Source organism: Pongo abelii, chromosome 20 (genome assembly GCF_028885655.2).
Source record: "Pongo abelii isolate AG06213 chromosome 20, NHGRI_mPonAbe1-v2.0_pri, whole genome shotgun sequence".
NCBI lineage: Eukaryota > Metazoa > Chordata > Mammalia > Primates > Hominidae > Pongo > Pongo abelii.
The window spans coordinates 55,782,891-55,803,366 of NC_072005.2; the positions used below are offsets into that span (position 1 = coordinate 55,782,891).

General features: G+C 58.2%; 3 protein-coding genes across 4 annotated transcripts in view; 2 read left to right on the plus strand and 1 right to left on the minus strand.

The window, feature by feature from the left end:
- Positions 1-2,858, minus strand: part of NOSIP (nitric oxide synthase interacting protein) — a 29,449-nt gene extending 26,591 nt beyond the window's left edge. The window contains exons 1-3 of one of the 2 annotated variants that reach the window (XM_054540989.2): positions 2,725-2,749; positions 2,319-2,525; positions 1,321-1,404 (exon numbers count right to left, since the gene is read on the minus strand). The gene's annotated coding sequence lies outside the window, so the exon portion shown is untranslated. Of the gene's footprint in view, positions 1-1,320; positions 1,405-2,318; positions 2,526-2,724 lie in introns of both variants that reach the window. The other variant, XM_002829557.6, reaches the window with a different exon arrangement.
- On the plus strand, positions 902-9,389 carry PRRG2 (proline rich and Gla domain 2). Its single transcript, XM_002829564.5, has 6 exons — positions 902-1,034; positions 1,272-1,447; positions 1,643-1,682; positions 6,750-6,885; positions 8,157-8,315; positions 8,639-9,389. Exons 1-6 carry the CDS (start codon positions 950-952, stop codon positions 8,655-8,657), a joined length of 615 nt encoding a protein of 204 aa, XP_002829610.1. The 5' UTR covers positions 902-949; the 3' UTR covers positions 8,658-9,389.
- Positions 9,390-9,448: 59 nt separating this feature from the next.
- Positions 9,449-20,476, plus strand: part of PRR12 (proline rich 12) — a 35,416-nt gene continuing 24,388 nt past the window's right edge. Inside the window, exons 1-6 of the mRNA XM_054540979.2 lie at positions 9,449-10,010; positions 11,581-11,693; positions 12,706-12,867; positions 12,949-16,265; positions 17,519-18,185; positions 19,941-20,368. Of these exons, the coding sequence (XP_054396954.1) occupies positions 9,925-10,010; positions 11,581-11,693; positions 12,706-12,867; positions 12,949-16,265; positions 17,519-18,185; positions 19,941-20,368 (4,773 nt within the window). The 5' untranslated portion in view covers positions 9,449-9,924. The remainder of the gene's footprint in view (positions 10,011-11,580; positions 11,694-12,705; positions 12,868-12,948; positions 16,266-17,518; positions 18,186-19,940; positions 20,369-20,476) is intronic.

Genomic DNA, 20,476 nt, shown 5'->3' on the forward strand with positions numbered 1-20,476 from the left:
TGTTTTGTTTTGTTTTTGACATGGAATCTCGCTCTGTCACCCAGGCTGGAGTGCAGTGGCACAATCTCGGCTCACTGCAACCTCTGCCTCCCGGTTCAAGTGATTCTTCTGGCTCAGCCTCCTAAGTAGTTGGGATTACAGGCGACCACCACCACGCCCGGCTAACTTTTGTATGACTCCTGTGAAAAGTAAAATGAGTTGAGGCCGGGCACAGTGGCTCAAGCCTGGAATGCCAGCACCAGCACGTTGGGAGGCTGAGGTGGGCAGATCACTTGAGGTCAGGAGTTCAAGACCAGCCTGGCCAACATGGTGAAACCCCATCTCTACTAAAAATATGAAAATTCACTTTGGGAGGCTGAGGCGGGCGGATCACAAGATCAGGAGATCGAGACCATCCTGACTAACACAGTGAAACCCCATCTCTACTAAAAATACAAAAAAATTAGCCAGGCGTGGTGGCAGGCACCTGTAGTCCCCAGCTACTCGGGAGGCTGAGGCAGGAGAATGGCATGAACCCGGGGGGTGGAGTGTGCAGTGAGCGGAGATCGCACCACTGCACTCCAGCCTGGGTGACAGAGAGAGACTCTGTCTCAAAAAAAAAAAAAAAAAGAAAATTAGCCGGGTGTGGTGGCGCATGCCTGTAATCCCAGCTACTTGGTAGGCTGAGGCACGAGAATCACTTGAACCCAGGACACAGAGGTTGCAGTGAGCTGAGATTGTGCCCCTGCACTCCAGCCTAGCTGACAGAGCGAGACTCCATGTCAAAAAATAAAAGTAAAATGAGTTTATATAGGTAAACAGTATCTGGCACAGAATACAGGCTGTGTAAGTGTCTGCTATTATTACCATTCATGGACCACAGAGGCCAGTCAGAGAGGCACTGCCTCATTACCCAGGGACTGAGGCCCTTGTCAGCTGTAACAAACCTGGTTCTAGGCGTCTGGAAAATATGAGAGGCCACCCCTCTCTGCTGCTGCTATACATGGCATTAACCACCTGCCTGGATACTTCACCCGGTGGGGAGACAGACCAAGGTGAGTGTTTGGGGGAAGTGGTATCCAGACACTTGGCATTGGCCTCCCCCTGACTCAGGAATGTCTCTGGTCCCTCCTCTTCCAGGAGTCCAGGACCCAGCCCCTTCCTCCTTCAGACCCAGGAGTCTGGATTCCCAGCCCCTGCTCCTTCCTCCAGGACCCCACTGCTTTCCAGCCCCTTATGACTCCAGCTCTAGGGACCCTCCATTTTTCTGTCCCTCATGTCTTTGGGTCCAGAAGTCTTCCTGGGTCCCCCAGAGGCCCAGAGCTTCCTGAGTAGCCATACCCGGATTCCAAGAGCCAACCACTGGGACCTGGAGCTGCTCACACCAGGGAACCTGGAACGGGAGTGTCGCGAAGAGAGGTGTTCCTGGGAAGAGGCCAGGGAGTATTTTGAGGACAACACTCTCACGGTGAGGGCCTCGAGACCCTGGAGTTTCGGGCCCTCTCTCTTCTCTATACCTGTGGGGAGGTTGCAGGGGGAGGTTCTGGCCTTCAGCTCCTTCCTCCTTGGTGTCTCAGAAATCAGGATGGGCTAGTTTGGGGGTGTGAACCTCCTAGCTGAATTCCTGCTTTTTCCCCTTCTTTTCCACTCCTCCCCCTTCAAGGAGCGCTTTTGGGAGAGCTACATCTACAATGGCAAAGGAGGTGAGTGAGGGGCTGAAGCCGTCTTGTTCTGTGCAGCTAAGGGAGTCCCTTCTCAGGGAGGCCAAACCAACCTCCTCCACCCCAAATTAGGTACAAGAATCGTCTGCCCCCCAATTCTGGGCTCTCTGAAGCTGGCTGCTAAAGGAGTTCCCTCCCTTAAAACCCCAGCTTGCCTGAGGAGCCCCCCACACCTTATTATTATTTTATTTTTAAATATTTATTTTTGCTTTTTTTTTTTTTTTCAGACAGAGTCTCACTCTGTCGCCCAGGCTGGAGTGCAGTGGTGTGATCTCGGCTCACTGCAAGCTCTGCCTCTCGGGTTCACGCCATTCTCCTGCCTCAGCCTCCCGAGTAGCTGGGACTACAGGCGCCCGCCACCACACCCGGCTAACTTTTTGTATTTTTAGTAGAGACGGGGTTTCACCGTGTTAGCCAGGATGGTGTCGATCTCCTGACCTCGTGATCCACCTGCCTTGGCCTCCCAAAGTGCTGGGAGTACAGGCATGAGCCACTGCGCCCAGCCTTTAATTATTTATTTTTGAGACAGGGTCTCGCTCTGTCACCCAGGCTGGAGTGCTGTGGTACAATCTTGGCTCACTGCAGCCTCAACCTCCCAGGCTCAAGGGATCTTCCCACCTCACTCAGCCTCCTGAGTCAGTGGGACTCCAGGCACGTACTACCATGGTAATTTTTGTAGTTTTTGTACAGACAGGGTCTCACTATATGGCCCAGGCTGGTCTTGAATGCCTGGCCTCAAGCAATCCTTCTGCTTCAGTGTCCCAAACTGCTGAGAGTATAGGTGCCAGGCCCCACCACATCTTACTGGACGCAGGTCCTGTGTCCCTAGGAAGGGAAAAGTGTCAGTGGAGGGAAAGGTTAGAGCTGTGGGGCCCATCAGGCCCTAGGCTCAGAGGGGCAGGCCCACCTGAACCCTTCCCTGGTGTCCAGAGTAAGTGGAAAGACCAGCCCCTCCGGCAGCTTGATTGCTGGGGACACAGCCCTCTAGCAACATGACCAAGTGAGGAAGCCTGCCCATCCTCACCTGCCCATTTTGCCCCCAACAACCCCTCCTCTGAGTTCTGAGGCCTCATCTTGTTGCCAGCCTTGTTGCTAAGGGGGGCTGCTCCTTAGCAACAGGGCCTGGCCAGGCCAGACCAGACGAAGAAGCCTGAAGCAGTACCTGGCTGATTTCCCCTCCCCCACAGCCCCATCCCAGCAGCTGCCTGGTTGCTAAGGAGGCCTTCTCCCTAGCAACCACACCTAGCCAGGCTCCAGGACCCAAGGCCTTCTGCCCACTGGAGGACCACCCTCCGGGCCCCCGATGCCCCACCCCCTTGTGGCCCAGTTGCTAGGGGTAGATGCACCTTAGCAACAGGCCCTAGGTCTGGGCTGGAGTCTCACATTGGAGCCTGGTTGCTAGGGGAGGTAACTCTTTCCTGACAGGCCTAGCGAGGCGTAGTGGCTCCTTGAATCTACCTGAAGGTGCCCAAGTCAGGAGGACCTGCCTTCTGAAGCGGCACTTGTGCCTTTTGCTAAAGGGGCTCAAAAGTCTGGGGGTTTACTGTGGTCAGATGTGGTGGCTCATGCCTATAATCTCAGCACTTTGGGAGGCCAAGGCAGGCGGATCACCTGAGGTCAGGAGTTCGAGATCAGCCTGGCCAACATGGTGAAACCCCATCTCTACTAAAAATACAAAAATTAGCCAGGTGTGGTGATGTGTGCCTGTAATCCCAGCTACTCAGAAGGCTGAGGCACAAGAATCGCTGCAGCTGGGAGGCAGAGGTTGCAGTGAGCAGAGATCGCACCATTGCACTCCAGCCTGGGAGATGTCTCAAAAACAAACAAACGGCTGGGCGCGGTGGCTCACACCTGTAATCCAAGCACTTTGGGAGGCCGAGGCGAGCAGATCACCTGAGTTCAGGAGTTTGAGACCAGCCTGGTCAACATGGTGAAACCCCATCTCTACTAAAGATACAGAAATTAGCTGGGCATGGTGGCATGTGGCTGTAATCCCAGCTATTGGGGAGGCTGAGGCAGGAGAATTGTTTGAACCCAGGAGGTGGAGGTTGCAGTGAGCCAAGATCATACCATTGTACTCCAGCCTGGGCAACAAGAGTGAAACTCCATCTCAAAAATAAAGAAAAAATTTGGGGTTTACTTTTGGAGGAAAGCCCGCCTACTTAGTGCCCATAGAAGTTTCCCCAGCAGCAAGAGCTAGCAAGGCCTCCCCAAGCCCAACGGCTCCCTATACCCCCTTGTCCTTAGACTCAAGGCCTTGAATTGCAAACAGGGCTGCACCTTAGTAACAGGTCAAACATGAATTCTAGCTTCTTAGTTACATTGGTGGGGCGGGGGGGGGTCCCTAAATTCCTCCATTTGTATTTTGTTTTTTTGAATCAGGGTCGGGCGGGGCATGATGGCTCACGCTTGTAATCCCAGCACTTTGGGAGGTTGAGGCGGGTTGATCATGAGGTCAGGAGTTCAGGACCAGCCTGACCAACATGGTGAGACCCCGTCTCTACTAAAAATACAAAAATTAACCGGGCATAGTAGCGCGCGCCTATGATCCCAGCTATTTGGGAGCCTGAGGCAGGAGAATCGCTTGAACCTGGGAAGCAGAGGTTGCAGTGAGCCGAGATCACACCACTGCACTCCAGCCTGGGCAACAGAGTGTCTCCAAAAAAAAAAAAAAAGAAAGAAATGGGGTCACTTTGTCACCCAGGCTGGAGTGCAGTGGCACAATCACGACTCACTGCAGCCTCGAACTCCTAGGCTCAAGTGATCCTCCCACCTAAGCCTCCTGAGTAGCTGGGATTACAGGCATGCACCACCATGCCCAGATACTTAAAAAAAATTTGTTTTGTAGAGATGGGGGTCTCACTGTGCTCACTGTGTTGTCTACGCTGCTCTCGACCTCCTAAGCGCCAGTGAACCTCCTGCCTTGGCCTCCAAAGTGCTGGGATTACAAGTGTGAGCCACCAAGCCCGGCCATTTTTTTTTTTTCTTTTAGAGACAGGGTCCAGTCACCCAGGCTGGAGTATACTGGAGTGATCCTGGCTCACTGTAGCCTTGACCCTCTTGGGTCAAGTGACCCTTCTTCCTCAGCCTCCCAAGTAGCTGGGACTACAGGTACCTGTAGCACCACACCCAGCTATTAAAAACGTTTTTTTCCGGCAGGGTGAGGTGGCTCACGCCTGTAATCTCAACACTTTGGGAGGCCAAGGCGGGTGGATCATGAGGTCAAGAGATCGAGACCATCCTGGCCAACATAGTGAAACCCCGTCTCTACTAAAAATATAAAAATTAGCTGGATGTGGTGGTGCACACCTGTAGTCCCAGCTACTTGGGAGGCTGAGGCAGGAGAATCGCTTGAACCTGGGAGGCGGAGGTTGCAGTGAGCCGAGATTGCGCCACTGCATGCCAGCCTGGTGACAGAGCAAGACTCCGTCTCAAAACAAAACAAAACAAAAAAACCAACATTTTTTCCCCAGGCTCAGTGGTGGCTTATGCCTGTAATCCCAGAACTTTGGGAGGTAGAGATTGGTGGATTGCTTGAACCTAGGAGTTTGAGGCCAACCTGGGCAAAAAATACAAAAAATTACAAAAACACAAAAATTAGTCAGGCATGGTGGCACACACCTGTGGTCCCAGCTACTCAGGAGGCAGAGGTGGGAGGATCACCTGAGCCCTGGAGGCCAAGTGGCAGTGAGCCGCGATTGTGCTACTGCACTCCATGCAGAGTCAGACCCTGTCTCAAAAAAAAAAATTTTTTTTTTTTGGTAGAGCCTCCCTATGTTGCCCAGGCTGGGCTCAAGTGATCTTCCTGCCTTAGCCTCCCAAAGTTCTGAAATTACAGGTGTGAGCCACTGTGCCTAGCTACAATGAATAATTTTAAAAGCATATTCCAAGTAGTACATGTGACATCCTTTTTTTTTGAGGGGGACAGAGTCTCTCTCTGTCATCCAGGCTGGAGGGCAGTGGTATAATCTCCCCGGCTCAAGTGATCCTCCTGCCTCATCCTTCCAAATAGCTGGGACTACAGGCAAGCACCACCAAGCCTGGTTAATTTTTTTTTTTTTTTTTGAGACAGAGTTTCGCTCTTGTTGCCCAGGCTGGAGTGCAATAGCACAGTCTCGGCTCACTAAAACATCCACCTCCTGGGTTCAAGTGATTCTCCTGCCTCAGCCTCCCAAGTAGCTGGAATTATAGGCATGCGCCACCATGCCTGGCTAATTTTGTATTTTTAGTAGAGACAGGGTTTCTCCATGTTGGTCAGGCTGGTCTCGAACTCCTGACCTCAGGTGACCCGCCCACCTCGGCCTCCCAAAGTGCTGGGATTACAGGCGTGAGCCACTGCGCCTGGCTAATTTTGTATTTTTTGTAGAGATGGGGTTTCACCACGTTGGCCAGGCTGTTCTCAAACTCCTGACCTCAAGTGATCTGCCTGCCTCAGCCTCCCAAAGTTCTGGGATTATAGGCATGAGCTACCACACCTGGCCAGGACATAGTTTTGTTTTTTCGTTTGTTTGTTTTTTTGTTTTTTATATTTTGAGACGAAGTCTCGCTCTTGTTGCCCTGGCTGGAGAGCAATGGCTCGATCTCAGCTCACTAAAACATCCACCTCCTGGGTTCAAGCAATTCTCCTGTGTCAGCCTCCCGATAACTGGGATTACAGGCACATACCACCATGCCTGGCTAATTTTTTTGTATTTTTAGTAGAGACAGGGTTTCACCATGTTGGCCAGGCTGGTCTTGAGCTCCTGACCTCAAGTGATCCACCTGCCTCGGCCTCCCAAGTGCTGGGATTACAGGCATGAGCCACTACATCCCGCCTAATCTCATTAAGTTTTTACAGTGGGGTAGGAGTTATGGTTCCCATTTTACAGAACCGGCAGTGGAGGGTCAGAGAAAGAAATGAGGTGAATTGCCTGAGGTCACAGGGCTAGGAAGGGACCCCAGCTCTGCCTGCTTCCGGGTCCATTCTCTTCCCTCAGTGGGAAGGAATTTTGATGTTGGGGTGGGTGGCAGTCTCCGAGACAGTGTCTCCCCTTCCCTGCTTCCCTGCAGGGCGTGGACGAGTGGATGTGGCAGGCCTGGCTGTGGGGCTGACATGTGGCATCCTGCTCATTGTCCTGGCCGGCCTGGGAGCCTTTTGGTATCTGCGTTGGCGACGGCGCCGAGGCCAGCAGCCCTGTCCCCAAGAGTAAGGGAGCTTCAGCGAGGAGGGGGTGGTGGTGGAGAGCACGGGAGGGAGGAAGCATTGACCTAAAGGGGTATCCTAAGGATTAGGGGCAGGCGGGCACTGATGAAAGACCTAAGGACACAGTCATTTGGAGAGTGAGTCTGTGAGCTGCCTTGTGTCTGGTTTTGGCGACTGTCTGTCGCTCTGTCTGTCTGGATCCTCAGTACCTGGCCTGCAGTAGGAGCTCTGACCACTTTTGCTGCCAGCCTGTCTTTGCGGTACTGAGATTACCAGTATCCGTGGGATTACCACTCTGGATATTGTATCTGGTGAGGCTGCGACGGTGCAGCCTGTGGTGTCTGGGTGTCTGTGGTATGTCAGTTTCAGTGGTGACAGGTGCAGCACCTGAGTGGGTGTGGGAAATTGGTGAGGAGTGCATCTATATTGTGTTCCTGTCTGTATGGATGGGCTGAGTTCTGCCTGTTTGGTGTGTGTTGGCCTGCCTCTCTGCAGGGCTGTCTTTTTTTGTTTTGTTTTTTGAGATGGAGTTTCACTCTCATTGCCCAGGCTGGAGTGCAATGGCATGATGTTGGCTCACTGCAACCTCTGCCTCCCGGGTTCAAGTGATTCTCCTGCCTCAGCCTCCAGAGTAGCTGGGATTATAGGCACACTCCACCATGGCCAGCTAATTTTGTATTTTTAGTAGAGATGGGTTTCTCCATGTTGGTCAGGCTGGTTTCGAACTCCTGACCTCAGGTGATCTGCCCGCCTTGGCCTCCCAAAGTGCTGGGATTACAGGTGTGAGCCACCACGCCTGGCCCCCTTTTTAAAAAAAAAAAAAAAAAAGACAAAGTCTCAGTCTGTTGCCCAGGCTGGAGTGCAGTGGCCCGTTCACAGCTCACTGCAGCCTCAATTTCCTGGGCTCAAGAAATCCTCCCACCTCAGCCTCCTGAGGAACTAGAGCTACAGGTGTGCGCCATGCACCTGGCAGGGCTGTCTTTTTCTCTATTGCTCTGCCTGTATCTGGTGCACATGAGTGTGTCTGAATAAGAGTGTGTCTTTGTGGTTGCTGATTTCTGTGTCTGCCTGTTTGTGTGCAGCTGCCTGTCATTTGAGGCGCTTTTCTGTGTGTAAGGCTAGGCTGAAGGTGACCCTCCTTTTCTGAAGTCCACCTCCCTTCCAGCTCTGTCCCAGTGTCACCCTGAGTCTCCGTCTCCTAGATCCCCTCTCTTCCTCCCTAGTCTAGGTATCCTGTAAGTTGCCTCTGCTAACTGTACCTTTGCTGTCCCCAGGGCCGGGCTCATTAGCCCTCTGAGTCCTTTGAGCCCTCTGGGCCCACCGACGCCCCTGCCTGCACCCCCACCCCCACCCCCACCCCCGGGCCTCCCCACCTATGAGCAGGCGCTGGCAGCCTCTGGGGTGCACGACGCACCTCCACCCCCCTACACCAGGTATGGGGCGTGGCTTCTGCCCGGGGGCGGGGCGCAGAGGGGTGGGCACGTTGGAGGAGGAACCTGGGGTCAGGGGCGGGGCTTGGAATTTGGGCCTTCTTACCTAGGGCGGGGCTTGGAGTGCGGGGGCGGGGCGGGGCCCCATGCAATGGTCTAGGGGCGTGGCCCAGCGTTGTATGTGTGGAGCCGTATAGGAGGGTGGGGCCTGTGCCCAGAGGGTCCTGGATTGGCTGAGACGCCAAGGGCGGTCGGAGTGGTCCTGGTTGAGGGGGGGAGAAAAACAGCCAGATCTTTGACTCCCTAGTGTGCCTTTCCTCTTGCAGCCTCAGGAGGCCTCACTGAAGAGTTGCTTTCGAGACCCGGCTCTCCGAACCGTGTCCCTGATTCATACCGGATTCCGGAAGCTCCTAGGCCTCGTAGACGCCGAAGCGGACTTGGAGGGGGGGATGGTGGGAGTAGGGGTCATCCGGCCCGAGGCCTGCCCTGGCACACGCGTTTCCGCCGCGTATGGATATACACATGTTCTCGGCAACGTGTTCCCGTGTCCTGGCCCCTCACGGGCCCCCACACTCTCCTGACCGTGAGGGCACTGGTCAGTTCCACCCCCGTGGTAGGCAGACGCGCGGGGAAATTCGGACGCAGGAGCCCAGCCCTGGCTGTGCCATCTAGTGTATGGGCAGATATGACCTGACAGCCCCCTCCAGTGCCACAGGGTACGCACACGGAGAGCCCCGCCTGTGCACACGCGTGTCTTCGTGCACTCCCCGTGCGGTACAGGGGCACTTCGTAACCCAGGGAAAGGGCGGGGGGCATATTTGCAAGCGTGCTCGGTGCGGGCAGGCTCGCATTGCACCCAGGGAGCTGGAGTTGAGCTGTTCCCCTAAATAAAAACTCTTCGGAAAGGAGACCAAAAAAAGCAGAAATAATGCAAAAAAAAAAAATAATGAAATGAACCGCGATCCCGGGCGCATCGGAACTGGTTTTCTGTGCAAACGCGCCCTACACCCCCAGGCCCTGCTTGCGCTCAGTCTCTCTCTCTCTCACTCTCCCTTTTTTTTTTTTGCATTTGCACGGGATTGTGGGAGGAAGCGGAGCGCAGCCAGACACCCCGCCGCCCGCCCCCCCTTCCCCTCCCCCCTCCCCCAGCCGCCTTGTGCAAAGATGGCTGCACCGTGAGCGCAGAGGAGGAGGAGGCGGCGGCGGCGGCGGCGAGAGAGCGAGCACCCAGCGCCTGCACCCACCCCGGGGCCGCCCGGGACGCCCCCTCCCGAGCGCGCGCCCCCCCTTTTCTCTCGCAAGCGCCGGGGCAAAGGCGGAGACAGCGGGGTCCCTCCTCCCCCCCTTCCCTCCTCTAGGGGGAACCCCCCTTCCCCCTTCCTTGGCTCAGCGACTGCACCCCCTCCCTTGCCCGCCCCTCCGCCCCTGCCCCCTCCCTCCCCCGCCCGGGGCCTTCCCGGGCCTTCGGCGGCTGCAAAGAAAAAAAGAGAGAGAAAAGGGGGGAAAAAAAAGCAGCAGCGGAGGGAGCGGCGGCGGAGGAGAGCGCGCGCGCGCCCCCTCCCTCCCTCCCTCCCTCCCTCCCCCTCCCCCCAATTTCCACCGCGGCCAATTCATGGACAGGAACTACCCCAGCGCCGGCTTCGGGGACCCGCTCGGCGCCGGGGCGGGATGGAGTTACGAGAGGTCAGCGAAAGCTAGGTAAGGAGCTGAGGGTGGCCTGGAGAAGGGGGCCAAGGGGTGGGAGCCCAGCCGGGCCGGGCCGGGCCCGCCCGGCGACGCGTGCATCGCAAACTCCCCTCCGGCTTGCAAGGGAGCGGCCTTCCTCGGTTTGTAACAACGCCGCCGCCCCAGTTTGCAAATTGCAAACTCCGCCAAAGCCAGCTCCGGCATGCAAAGGGAGAATTGCAGCGGGAAAATGGGGGTGCAAAACAATTTCGGACGGGAAGGCCTTGGGAAGGTGGGAGGGACTGGCGAAGCAAGGCCTGGACTTCCCCCCATCCTTGGATTCCCGGCTTGGAGACCCCTCCCCCCCGCGCCCCAGGCACTGCTCTTGCAAAGGTGGGAAGAAGAGAAGAATTAGAATGCAGATCTGGGGGGCGCGAACCCCCTCTCAAGTCCTATTGTTCCGGGACTGTGCGAGGCCGCGCCACTAGGTGCCCCCCCAAGAATTCCGCGCGCAGAGTGGGCACGGGGCCCCGCCCCCTTCCTAAGCTGGGGTTGTGTGTGTGTAAGGGGGGGTCCGGCGTCTGCGACACGCCCCCTTTAATGCCCCCACCCCCAAAGGCAGAGAATCCTAGTTGATCGCAAGGAGTGGAGCGTTTGCCCTCTTGAGTCTGGCCACGGACGGGGGCCGTTGCATGGGAAGAGTCGGATGTTTCCCGGGTGTGTGTTTGTGTGTCTGAGCGTGGGCCCTGTGCGTGCGTGGCTGGCAGCGTGTTCACCTGTGAATCTGCTTTCCTGCTGCTTCTTGGTGTGGCGCTCTCACACTTCACCTAACCCCAAGCACCTCCCCCCCAACACACCTGGATTTCCCAGCAGGGCATAACCCCAAGTGTGTCAGGATTTTCCGTGTGGGATTCTTCCGTCTATATCTTTTCTTCCCCACGGGTGAGTTGGGTGCCCGTTTGCACACATACCTGGCATTGCACGGGCCTATGCATTTGAACCTCAACCCCCGGGGATGGTCGGTGTTCTTGTTCACACTTGTACCTGGTACTTTCCCTGGGTCTTATTCCCTCTTCTCTCCACCCCCCAAACCGTTGCCGCTTGGGAACCGATCTGCCTCCTGCTCCCAGCTTGTTTTGCACCACCCCATGAAGTTCAGGGCCTATGTGTTCCCGTGTGTCTACGGAAGAGGAGGCGTCCATGTGGACCTCTGGCGTTGGCCCCATGGCCTGTGTCGCCGGCATGGGGGCCGGGGGGGTTGGTGGGGTCGACGGGGGAGGGCTCTCATTTGCAACTAAGACGCTTCCTCTGCCTTGGACCCTCTTCTGTGTGTTAGTCTCGTCTCTGAGCATGCCTGTTTGTAAACGTGAGACTATCCAGGCTCTCTTTATTCAGGCTCTGGAGTGGGGGTCATTTCTGTGGCTCTTTAGTTGGGCACCCCGATTCCCTTGTGTTCTCCCCTTTAGGGCCTACGGTTCCTTAGCTTAACACCCCCCACCCCAGTCAGCTGGAAGGGTCCCCCCAACTCCCCCGGGGTTTTCCTGAGCTTCCTTCTCAGAAGGCAGCTTGGAAGAACCCCCTGACGTCTCCCCTTTCCCCCCAGCTTGGTTTATGGCAGCTCCAGGACCTCGCACCCCGAGACGGACATCTTACACCGCCAGGCCTACGCGGCCCCCCACCCACTGCAAAGCTATGCCACCAACCACCACCCGGCAGGTACGGCCCCCATCCCGCCCCGCTTTGGGCTGGCCCTCCCCCTCCCCCGAGGCAGCTGATTGGCTGTTGAAAGTTCCGCCCCTCCTAATTGGCCGTGGCCCGTGCCGTGGCCCGCCCCTTGCTTTGTCTCCTCTGATTGGTTGCCTTTGAGGCTGCTGGTCCCCGCTTCATTTCTCGCCGGATTCGTCCGCCCCTGCCTCGCCCCGCCCCTTTCGCTCCAATTGGCCCTGTACCATCAGCCCCCAAATCCCACCTTCTCTTCCAGGCTTTTCCGCCTCTCCCCAGCCCACCCCAATTCTTTCTCTCTGGGTTTGCCCTATTCTTTTGGGTCTTTGGAACTCTGAATTCTTTCTTCCTGATTCCCTTTCTTCCTGATTGGCTCTAATTCTCTGGCCCGCCCTGTTTTATCTTATTTTGCCCCATTGCCTTATTCTATCCCCCTTGCCTTTGCCTCCAAGGTTTCTGATTGGTTCTCTCTTCCTAGGGGTACTGGTAATGACATGATGCTGTCCAGTTTGACCCTTGACCCTCCTGATTGGCTCCTTCCCTTTTTCCCTGCCCATCTTTTTTTCTGAACCCTCCCAGGTAGCTCAATCCCTTTTGACTCGTTCTCTGGTCTTTCTTAGACTTCATTGTACCATCTGTTCCTCTTCCTTGCTGGAAATATCCAAATTTGGTCTCTCTCCTGGCCTTACTGAGGACTCTGTTCTTTTGCCCCTGGCTCTTTCGCTTCTAGATTTTTCTACGCTTTTGTCTACCATTTCTTACCTGGGCCTCCTGTCCTTATGACTGGATTGCCCCTTGTCTTGCTTTACTGTCTCACCTTTCCCCCTTCCCTCCCCTCATTCGTGTCTCATTAGCTTGGTTCTGTCCATCTTCTTTTTGAATTTGCCCTTTTCTCTCCCATCCCCTCCTTTTCCTGATCCAACTTGCTTTTGGCCTCTTCCGTTTCTCTCTTGACCGTATCCTACCGACCCCCACCTGGCTGACTATAACCCCTGTCCCCGGCCAGGCCTCTCTGGACTCTTCGACACTGGCCTCCACCACGCGGGCTCAGCAGGGCCCGACGCCTCCGTCATGAACCTCATCTCGGCCCTGGAATCCCGGGGCCCCCAGCCTGGCCCCTCCGCCTCCTCTCTCCTCTCCCAGTTCCGCAGTCCTTCCTGGCAAACAGGTAAGCCCAGCGCCGGCCCTGCAGGGCCAGGGTGGGACTGGCTTGCTGTCCTCTCTGACCCGCGGTCTTCCTCATCTCCAGCCATGCACACGCCAGGCCCCACGGAGCTCTTCATCTCAGGCGCCCTGCCGGGTTCCAGCACCTTTCCGTCCTCATCTGCCCTGTCGGCTTACCAACACCCGGCTTCCTTCGGCAGCCGCCCCTTCCCAGTGCCCTCGTCCCTCAGCCTCCAGGACCCCCCATTCAGCCCTCCAGCTAACGGGCTCCTGTCCCCTCATGACGTGCTACACCTGAAGCCCTCGCAGGCACCCACGGTGCCCTCTTCACTGGGCTTCGAGCGCCTGGCAGGGGGCGGTGTCTTAGGGCCAGCTGGTCTCGGTCCAGCCCAGACCCCCCCTTACCGCCCTGGCCCCCCAGACCCACCACCACCTCCTCGCCACCTCCCAACTCAGTTCAACCTGCTGGCTTCCTCTTCTGCTGCCGCTGCCGCTGCCGAGCAGTCCTCCCCACAGCTCTATAACTTCTCGGGTGCTGCCCCGGGCCCACCACCGCCTGAGCGGGCCCTGCCCCGCCAGGACACGGTCATCAAGCACTACCAGCGACCAGCCAGTGCCCAGCCCCCACCACCCCCGCCACCAGCCCATGCCCTCCAGCACTACCTGAGCTGTGGAGGCAGCTACCCCTCCATGGGCCACCGGGCCAACCTGGCCTGCAGCCCCCTGGGTGGTGGGGAGCCCTCCCCGGGTGCTGGGGAGCCTAGCAAGGCTGGTCCCAGCGGAGCCACGGCGGGGGCATCTGGCCGGGCCACGGGCCCTGAGGCAGCAGGGGGCGGTGGGGCTGGGGGTGGTGGCGGAGGTTACCGCCCCATCATTCAGTCGCCTGGGTACAAGACGGGCAAAGGTGGTTATGGAACAGCTGCCGGGGGTGCCACCAGGCCCCCCCCACCCCGTTCGACCACTACCCCCAAATGTCAGAGCCTGGGTGGGCCAGCAGCCGCCTATGCCACTGGGAAGGCCTCTGGGGCTGGAGGGGCAGGGGGCCAGGCTTATTCCCCCGGTCAGCCTCAAGGGCTTCTGGGACCCCAGGCCTACGGGCAAGGGTTTGGAGGGGGGCAGGCACAGGACTTGAGCAAAGCCCCCAGCTACTCAGGGGGACCCCCACAACCCCCCAGCGGCCCCCCTCCTCCTGGCCTGGCCACATGTCAGAGCTACTCCCCGGACCAGCTGCAGGGGCAGCTGTATGGGGTGCAGGGCGAGCCATACCCAGGGCCAGCCGCCCACTCCCAGGGGCTGCCCACAGCCAGCCCCTCGCTCAGCTACAGTACCGGCCATTCCCCAGCGCTCTCGGGCCATGGGGGTGGCTGGGGACCCAGCTCCCTGGGAGGTGGCGGTGAGGCCAGCCCATCTCACATCATTCGTCCGCTCCAGTCACCTCCTGCCGCTGGCCGCCCACCTGGAGTCGGCTCTCCAGGAGCCCCTGGCAAATACCTGAGCTCAGTCTTGGCCTCAGCGCCTTTCCTGGCACCTCCGGGAGCTGGCAGCTATGCAGCCGGAGCAGGTGGCTACAAGGGCAAGGGGGATGGCTCAGAGCTGCTGGCGGGCCCAGGTGGGCCTCCCGCGGAGCGCACAGAGGATGAGGAGTTCCTTATCCAGCACCTCTTGCAGGCGCCCAGCCCTCCTCGGACCTCAGGGGCGGACGGCTTGGTGGGCGAGGACGGGGCAGCAGATGCCTCTAAGGGACTTGGGGGGAGTGGCGGGGCCGGGGGACCGCCGGGTACACCCTACGAGTTGGCCAAGGAAGACCCCCAGAGGTACCACCTGCAGAGTGTCATCCGCACCAGTGCCAGCCTGGATGAGGGTGCCACTGCGGCACTGGAGCTGGGCCTGGGGAGGCTGAAGGAGAAGAAGAAAGGGCCAGAGCGGGGTGGCGAGACCCCCGAGGGGCTGGCCACCTCTGTTGTCCACTATGGGGCAGGCGCCAAGGAGCTGGGGGCCTTCTTGCAAAAGAGCCCTCCACCCCCACCTCCCACGGCCCAGTCCACCCAGCCCACTCCCCATGGCCTCCTTCTGGAGGCCGGGGGCCCTGACCTCCCACTGGTGCTGCCTCCACCTCCCCCCCAGCTGCTCCCCTCGGTCCTCAGCCATGCCCCCAGTCCCTCTCCCAGCGCCTCCAAAGTCGGCGTCCACCTCCTTGAGCCAGCCACCCGCGATGGGGCACCCCAGCCACCTCCACCGCCACCCCCGCCTCCACCACCCATGCCCCTACAGCTCGAGGCCCACCTCCGCAGCCATGGCCTGGAGCCCGCGGCCCCCAGCCCCCGCCTGCGACCCGAGGAGAGCCTGGATCCGCCAGGCGCCATGCAGGAATTGCTCGGGGCTCTGGAGCCGCTGCCCCCGGCGCCTGGGGACACCGGTGTAGGCCCGCCAAACTCGGAGGGCAAGGATCCCGCAGGCGCCTACCGCAGCCCCAGCCCGCAAGGCACCAAGGCGCCGCGCTTCGTGCCGCTCACCTCCATCTGCTTCCCTGACTCCTTGCTCCAAGACGAGGAGCGCAGCTTCTTCCCCACCATGGAGGAGATGTTCGGTGGAGGGGCCGCGGACGACTATGGCAAGGCCGGGCCACCTGAGGACGAGGGGGACCCCAAGGCGGGTGCTGGGCCACCCCCCGGCCCCCCTGCCTATGATCCCTATGGGCCCTACTGTCCTGGCCGGGCGTCGGGAGCCGGGCCCGAGACACCAGGCCTGGGCCTGGACCCCAACAAGCCGCCTGAACTGCCCTCCACGGTCAACGCCGAGCCGCTGGGCCTGATCCAGAGCGGTCCCCACCAGGCGGCGCCACCACCCCCGCCTCCGCCACCGCCGCCTCCAGCACCGGCCTCCGAGCCCAAGGGTGGCCTCACCTCGCCCATCTTCTGCTCTACCAAGCCAAAGAAGCTGCTCAAGACGTCCTCCTTCCACCTGCTGCGGCGCCGCGACCCACCCTTCCAGACCCCCAAGAAGCTGTACGCCCAGGAGTACGAGTTCGAGGCGGACGAGGACAAGGCCGATGTGCCCGCCGACATCCGCCTCAACCCCCGGCGCTTGCCTGACCTGGTCTCCAGCTGCCGCTCCCGCCCGGCCCTCTCGCCACTGGGGGACATCGACTTCTGCCCACCCAACCCGGGACCCGATGGCCCCCGGCGCCGTGGCCGCAAGCCCACAAAGGCGAAGCGTGATGGGCCACCCCGGCCACGGGGGAGGCCCCGGATCCGCCCGCTGGAGGTCCCCACCACTGCGGGGCCCGCCTCGGCCTCCACGCCCGCTGATGGCGCCAAGAAACCCCGGGGCCGGGGCCGAGGCCGGGGTCGAAAGGCTGAGGAGGCAGGGGGCACCCGGTTGGAGCCCCTGAAGCCACTTAAGGTGAGGGGGATGGGGTCTTGTAGGGGTTAGGGGAGGAGGGGCTGTGCCCGATGTTGAGTCTTTTTTTTTTTTTTGAGATGGAGTCTTGCTCTGTCGCCCAGGCTGGAGTAGTGCAGTGGCGTGATCTCGGCTCACTGCAAGCTCCACCTCCTGGGCTCACGCCATTCTCCTGCCTCAGCCTCCCGAGTAGCTGGGACTACAGGCGCCCACCACCACACCCGGCTAATTTTTTGTATTTTTAGTAGAGACGGAGTTTCACCGTATTAGTCAGGATGGTCTCGATCTCCTGGCCTCGTGATCCAGCCGCCTCGGCCTCCCAAAGTGCTGGGATTACAGATGTGAGCCATCACGCCTGGCCTCCCGATGTTTGAGTCTTAAAGGACGGGTTTATGGCCGCACCTTGGCATTTTTGGGGCAGGGGGATAATAAGGTTTACATTCCTAAAATCTGTGAGGAAGTTAGCCTGACGAATTTCCCACTGACAGAAAGACCTAAGAATTGAAATTCTGAATCTAGGCTGGGCAGGGTGGTTCATGCCTGTAATCCCAGCACTTTGGGAGACTGAGGCGGGAGGATCTCTTGAACCCAGATGTTCGAGACCATCCTGGTCAGTGTAGTGAGACCCTGGTCTCTATTAAAAACAAAAAAATTTAGCCAGGTGTGGCTGCGTGTACCTATAGTCCCAGCTACTCAAGAAGCTGAGGTGGGAAGATCTCTTGAGTCTAGGAGTTCAAGGCTGCAGTGAGCTATGATTGCATCACTGCACTGTGGCCTGGACCATAGAGTGAGACCCTGTCTCAAGAGATAAAGGAAATTCTGGGTTTAGGGAGAGAGGCAGGAGGTTGGAGCTTATGCTGATATGAAACTCCTGACCTCAAGTGATCCGCCTGCCTCAGCCTCCCGAGGTGCTGAGATTATAGGCGCGAGCCACCTCACCCGGTCTGCTTGCTTTTAGTTTCTGTATCCCAAAGGATAGGCATTCAGGGATCCTACATTCCTGGGTCTCATGGGAAGCGGGTCTAGGGACCTGAACTGGGCTGTAAGTGAAGAGCTCAGTGAGTTTAAGTTCCTGGTCTTCTGAGAGAGGAACTCCAGTCTTGTCCTCCTAGAATCTAAGACAAGGGGTCTGCAGGTTTGAATTCTATAAATTCACAGGCTGAGCACCTGTAAATTTGGATTTTTGGGGGCCGAGGGAGGATGGGACTGGGGGCCCAGACTACCGGGCCCTCACGGCCCGCCACTCCCATGTCTAGATCAAGCTGTCTGTGCCCAAGGCTGGCGAGGGTCTGGGAACCTCATCAGGTGATGCCATATCAGGCACTGACCACAACAGCCTGGACTCCAGCCTGACTCGGGAGAAGATCGAGGCCAAGATTAAGGAGGTGGAGGAGAAGCAGCCGGAGATGAAGTCAGGTTTCATGGCCTCCTTCTTGGACTTCCTCAAGTCAGGCAAGCGCCACCCACCACTCTACCAGGCGGGCCTGACGCCTCCGCTCAGCCCTCCCAAGAGTGTGCCACCCTCTGTGCCAGCCCGAGGCCTGCAGCCCCAGCCCCCTGCCACCCCTGCTGTGCCACATCCCCCACCTTCCGGAGCCTTTGGGCTTGGGGGTGCCCTGGAGGCTGCGGAGAGTGAGGGGCTGGGGCTCGGCTGCCCTTCACCCTGCAAGCGGCTGGATGAGGAGCTGAAGCGGAACCTCGAGACGCTGCCCTCCTTCTCCTCGGACGAGGAAGATTCTGTCGCCAAGAACCGAGATCTGCAGGAGAGCATCTCCTCTGCCATCTCTGCCCTCGATGACCCACCCCTTGCTGGGCCAAAGGACACTTCCACCCCAGATGGGCCGCCCTTGGCCCCCGCGGCTGCAGTTCCAGGGCCACCCCCTCTTCCGGGGCTACCCAGTGCCAACAGCAATGGCACTCCCGGTGAGCTCTGGGAAGGTGGTCTGGGAGTAAAGTAGAGCTTAAAGGTTATTATGGTCACTAGATAACAGTTGTGCAGGTTACTCACTGTTTTAAGAGACACCATTCACGTAGATGGTGTAAGCTTGCGTGTTTATGAAGGGACTTTCCTGATTACACAAGCATTTTGAGGAAGGTGTATCTTTTTCTAATTCACCCAGAGGTGCTAAGTGGACTAGGAGGGGCCCCAGGGCAGACACTGGAGAATGCAGGGAGACAGGGCAGGTGATAAGTTACAGGGACAGGACGGGCTACTCAGGTTCTGAATGGTGGGAGGTATGGGGACTGAGGAGGGCTCTGAGTCAGCCGTGTGTGAAGGTACAGAAAGATGTCTGGGGGCAGAGAAAGACTTGGGGAGGCTGATGGTCTTGGGGGTGGGCGTCGGAAGGGAAGGCTAGGGGCATAGGAAGGGTTTAGGTTGTGCTCTGGTTTTGGACACAGTTTAAGGGGTGTAATGGCAGAAACAGAGGCATTGGGAAATGAGAGGTGGGAGCTTATAGGAGGGCAGAGAGGGGTCTTAGGAAATGGAGAGGGCTTTTGGGGGGTATAGAAAGGTAGGGAATGGGGAGTGGGGAGGTGAGAAGAAGGGATGAGGCCAAAGCTGCCAGGGTCATTGCAGGAGAGAAGAGCCAGGCTGAGAGAGCCTTTGAAGGGCTTGGAAGGGTCACGGCCAAGGATACAAGGATGGAGAAGCAGCAGTTTTATGGATCAGGAGAGTTTTCAGGGAGTTAGAGGGGAGTGTTCAAAAAAAAAGAAAAAAACCATGACAGTCTGAGCATGGTGGACCACACCTGTAATCCTAGCACACTTTGGGATGCTGAGGCAGGAGGATCGCTTGAGTCCAGGAGGTTGAGGCTGCAGTGAGCCATGATCGAGCCACTGTACTCCAGCCTGGGTGACAGAGCAAGACCCTGTCTTAAACAAAAAACCCCAAAAACAAAACAAAAAGACCCTATGAGGTTCTTTTTTTTTTTTTTTTTTTCTTCTTGAGACAGAGTCTCGCTCTGTCACCCAGGCTGGAGTGTGGAGTGCAGTGGTGCGATCTTGGCTCACCGCAACCTCTGCCTTCCAGGTTCAAGTGATTCTCCTGCCTCAGCCTCCCGAGTAGCTGGGACTACAGGCGCGCACCACCATGCTAATTTTTGTATTTTTAGTAGAGACGGGGTTTCACCATGTTGGCCAGACTGGTCTCGAACTCCTGACCTCAAGTGATCCGCCCACCTCGGCCTCCCAAAGTGCTGGGATTACAGGCGTGAGCCACCATTCCTGTCCTCTGTGAGGTTCTTAAAAAGCCTGAAGAAGGGAGCTGGCAGACGGGAGAGGTTAGCAGTCTGCACACTGGTGAGCAGGCCAAGGAAAGGACAAAGATGGTCCTGGAGGGAGGAAGAGGAGGTGAGGAAGTAGAGTTAGGGAGGTGATGATTTAGGAGTTGGGAGGGTCATTCAGGAAGAGGAGTTAAGAACCAGACAAGGGCTTTAAGACCACAAAGAGACATTCCAGGACTGAGAAGGGGATTAGGGATAGGAGACAGGTCTCCTTTGCAGCCACAGGAGCCAGAGTAGGTCTCTGGAGAGACTCTTGATAGGGTAGAAGGGACACTGGGAGCTGAGTGGTAGTTACAGAGGGGCTTTTGGTACAGAAAGCGGTGTTTAAAGGACAAGAGGAAAGGTGCCAGGAGTGATGAATAACATCCAGGCCTGATGTCCCTGTCTCCCCCAGAGCCCCCGCTGCTGGAGGAGAAACCCCCACCCACTCCACCTCCTGCCCCGACTCCTCAGCCTCAGCCTCCACCACCCCCTCCGCCGCCACAGCCAGCCCTGCCCTCGCCACCCCCGCTGGTGGCCCCCACGCCCAGCTCACCACCACCACCGCCGCTGCCGCCGCCACCTCCACCAGCCATGCCCTCGCCTCCACCACCACCCCCACCAGCCGCTGCCCCACTGGCTGCTCCTCCCGAGGAGCCCGCCGCCCCGTCCCCTGAAGACCCCGAGCTGCCGGACACCCGGCCCCTGCATCTAGCCAAAAAGCAGGAGACGGCGGCCGTGTGTGGGGAGACGGACGAGGAGGCCGGCGAGAGTGGCGGGGAGGGCATCTTCCGGGAACGGGACGAGTTTGTCATCCGTGCCGAGGACATCCCTTCCCTCAAGGTGAGTCCCAGCCTTCAGAAACTGGGCCTGATGGGTTTGGTCACCTGTTTGTTGAGTGCCTACAGGATGACAGGCCTGCGTTGAGACCTGCAGATCCAGTCATGGCCA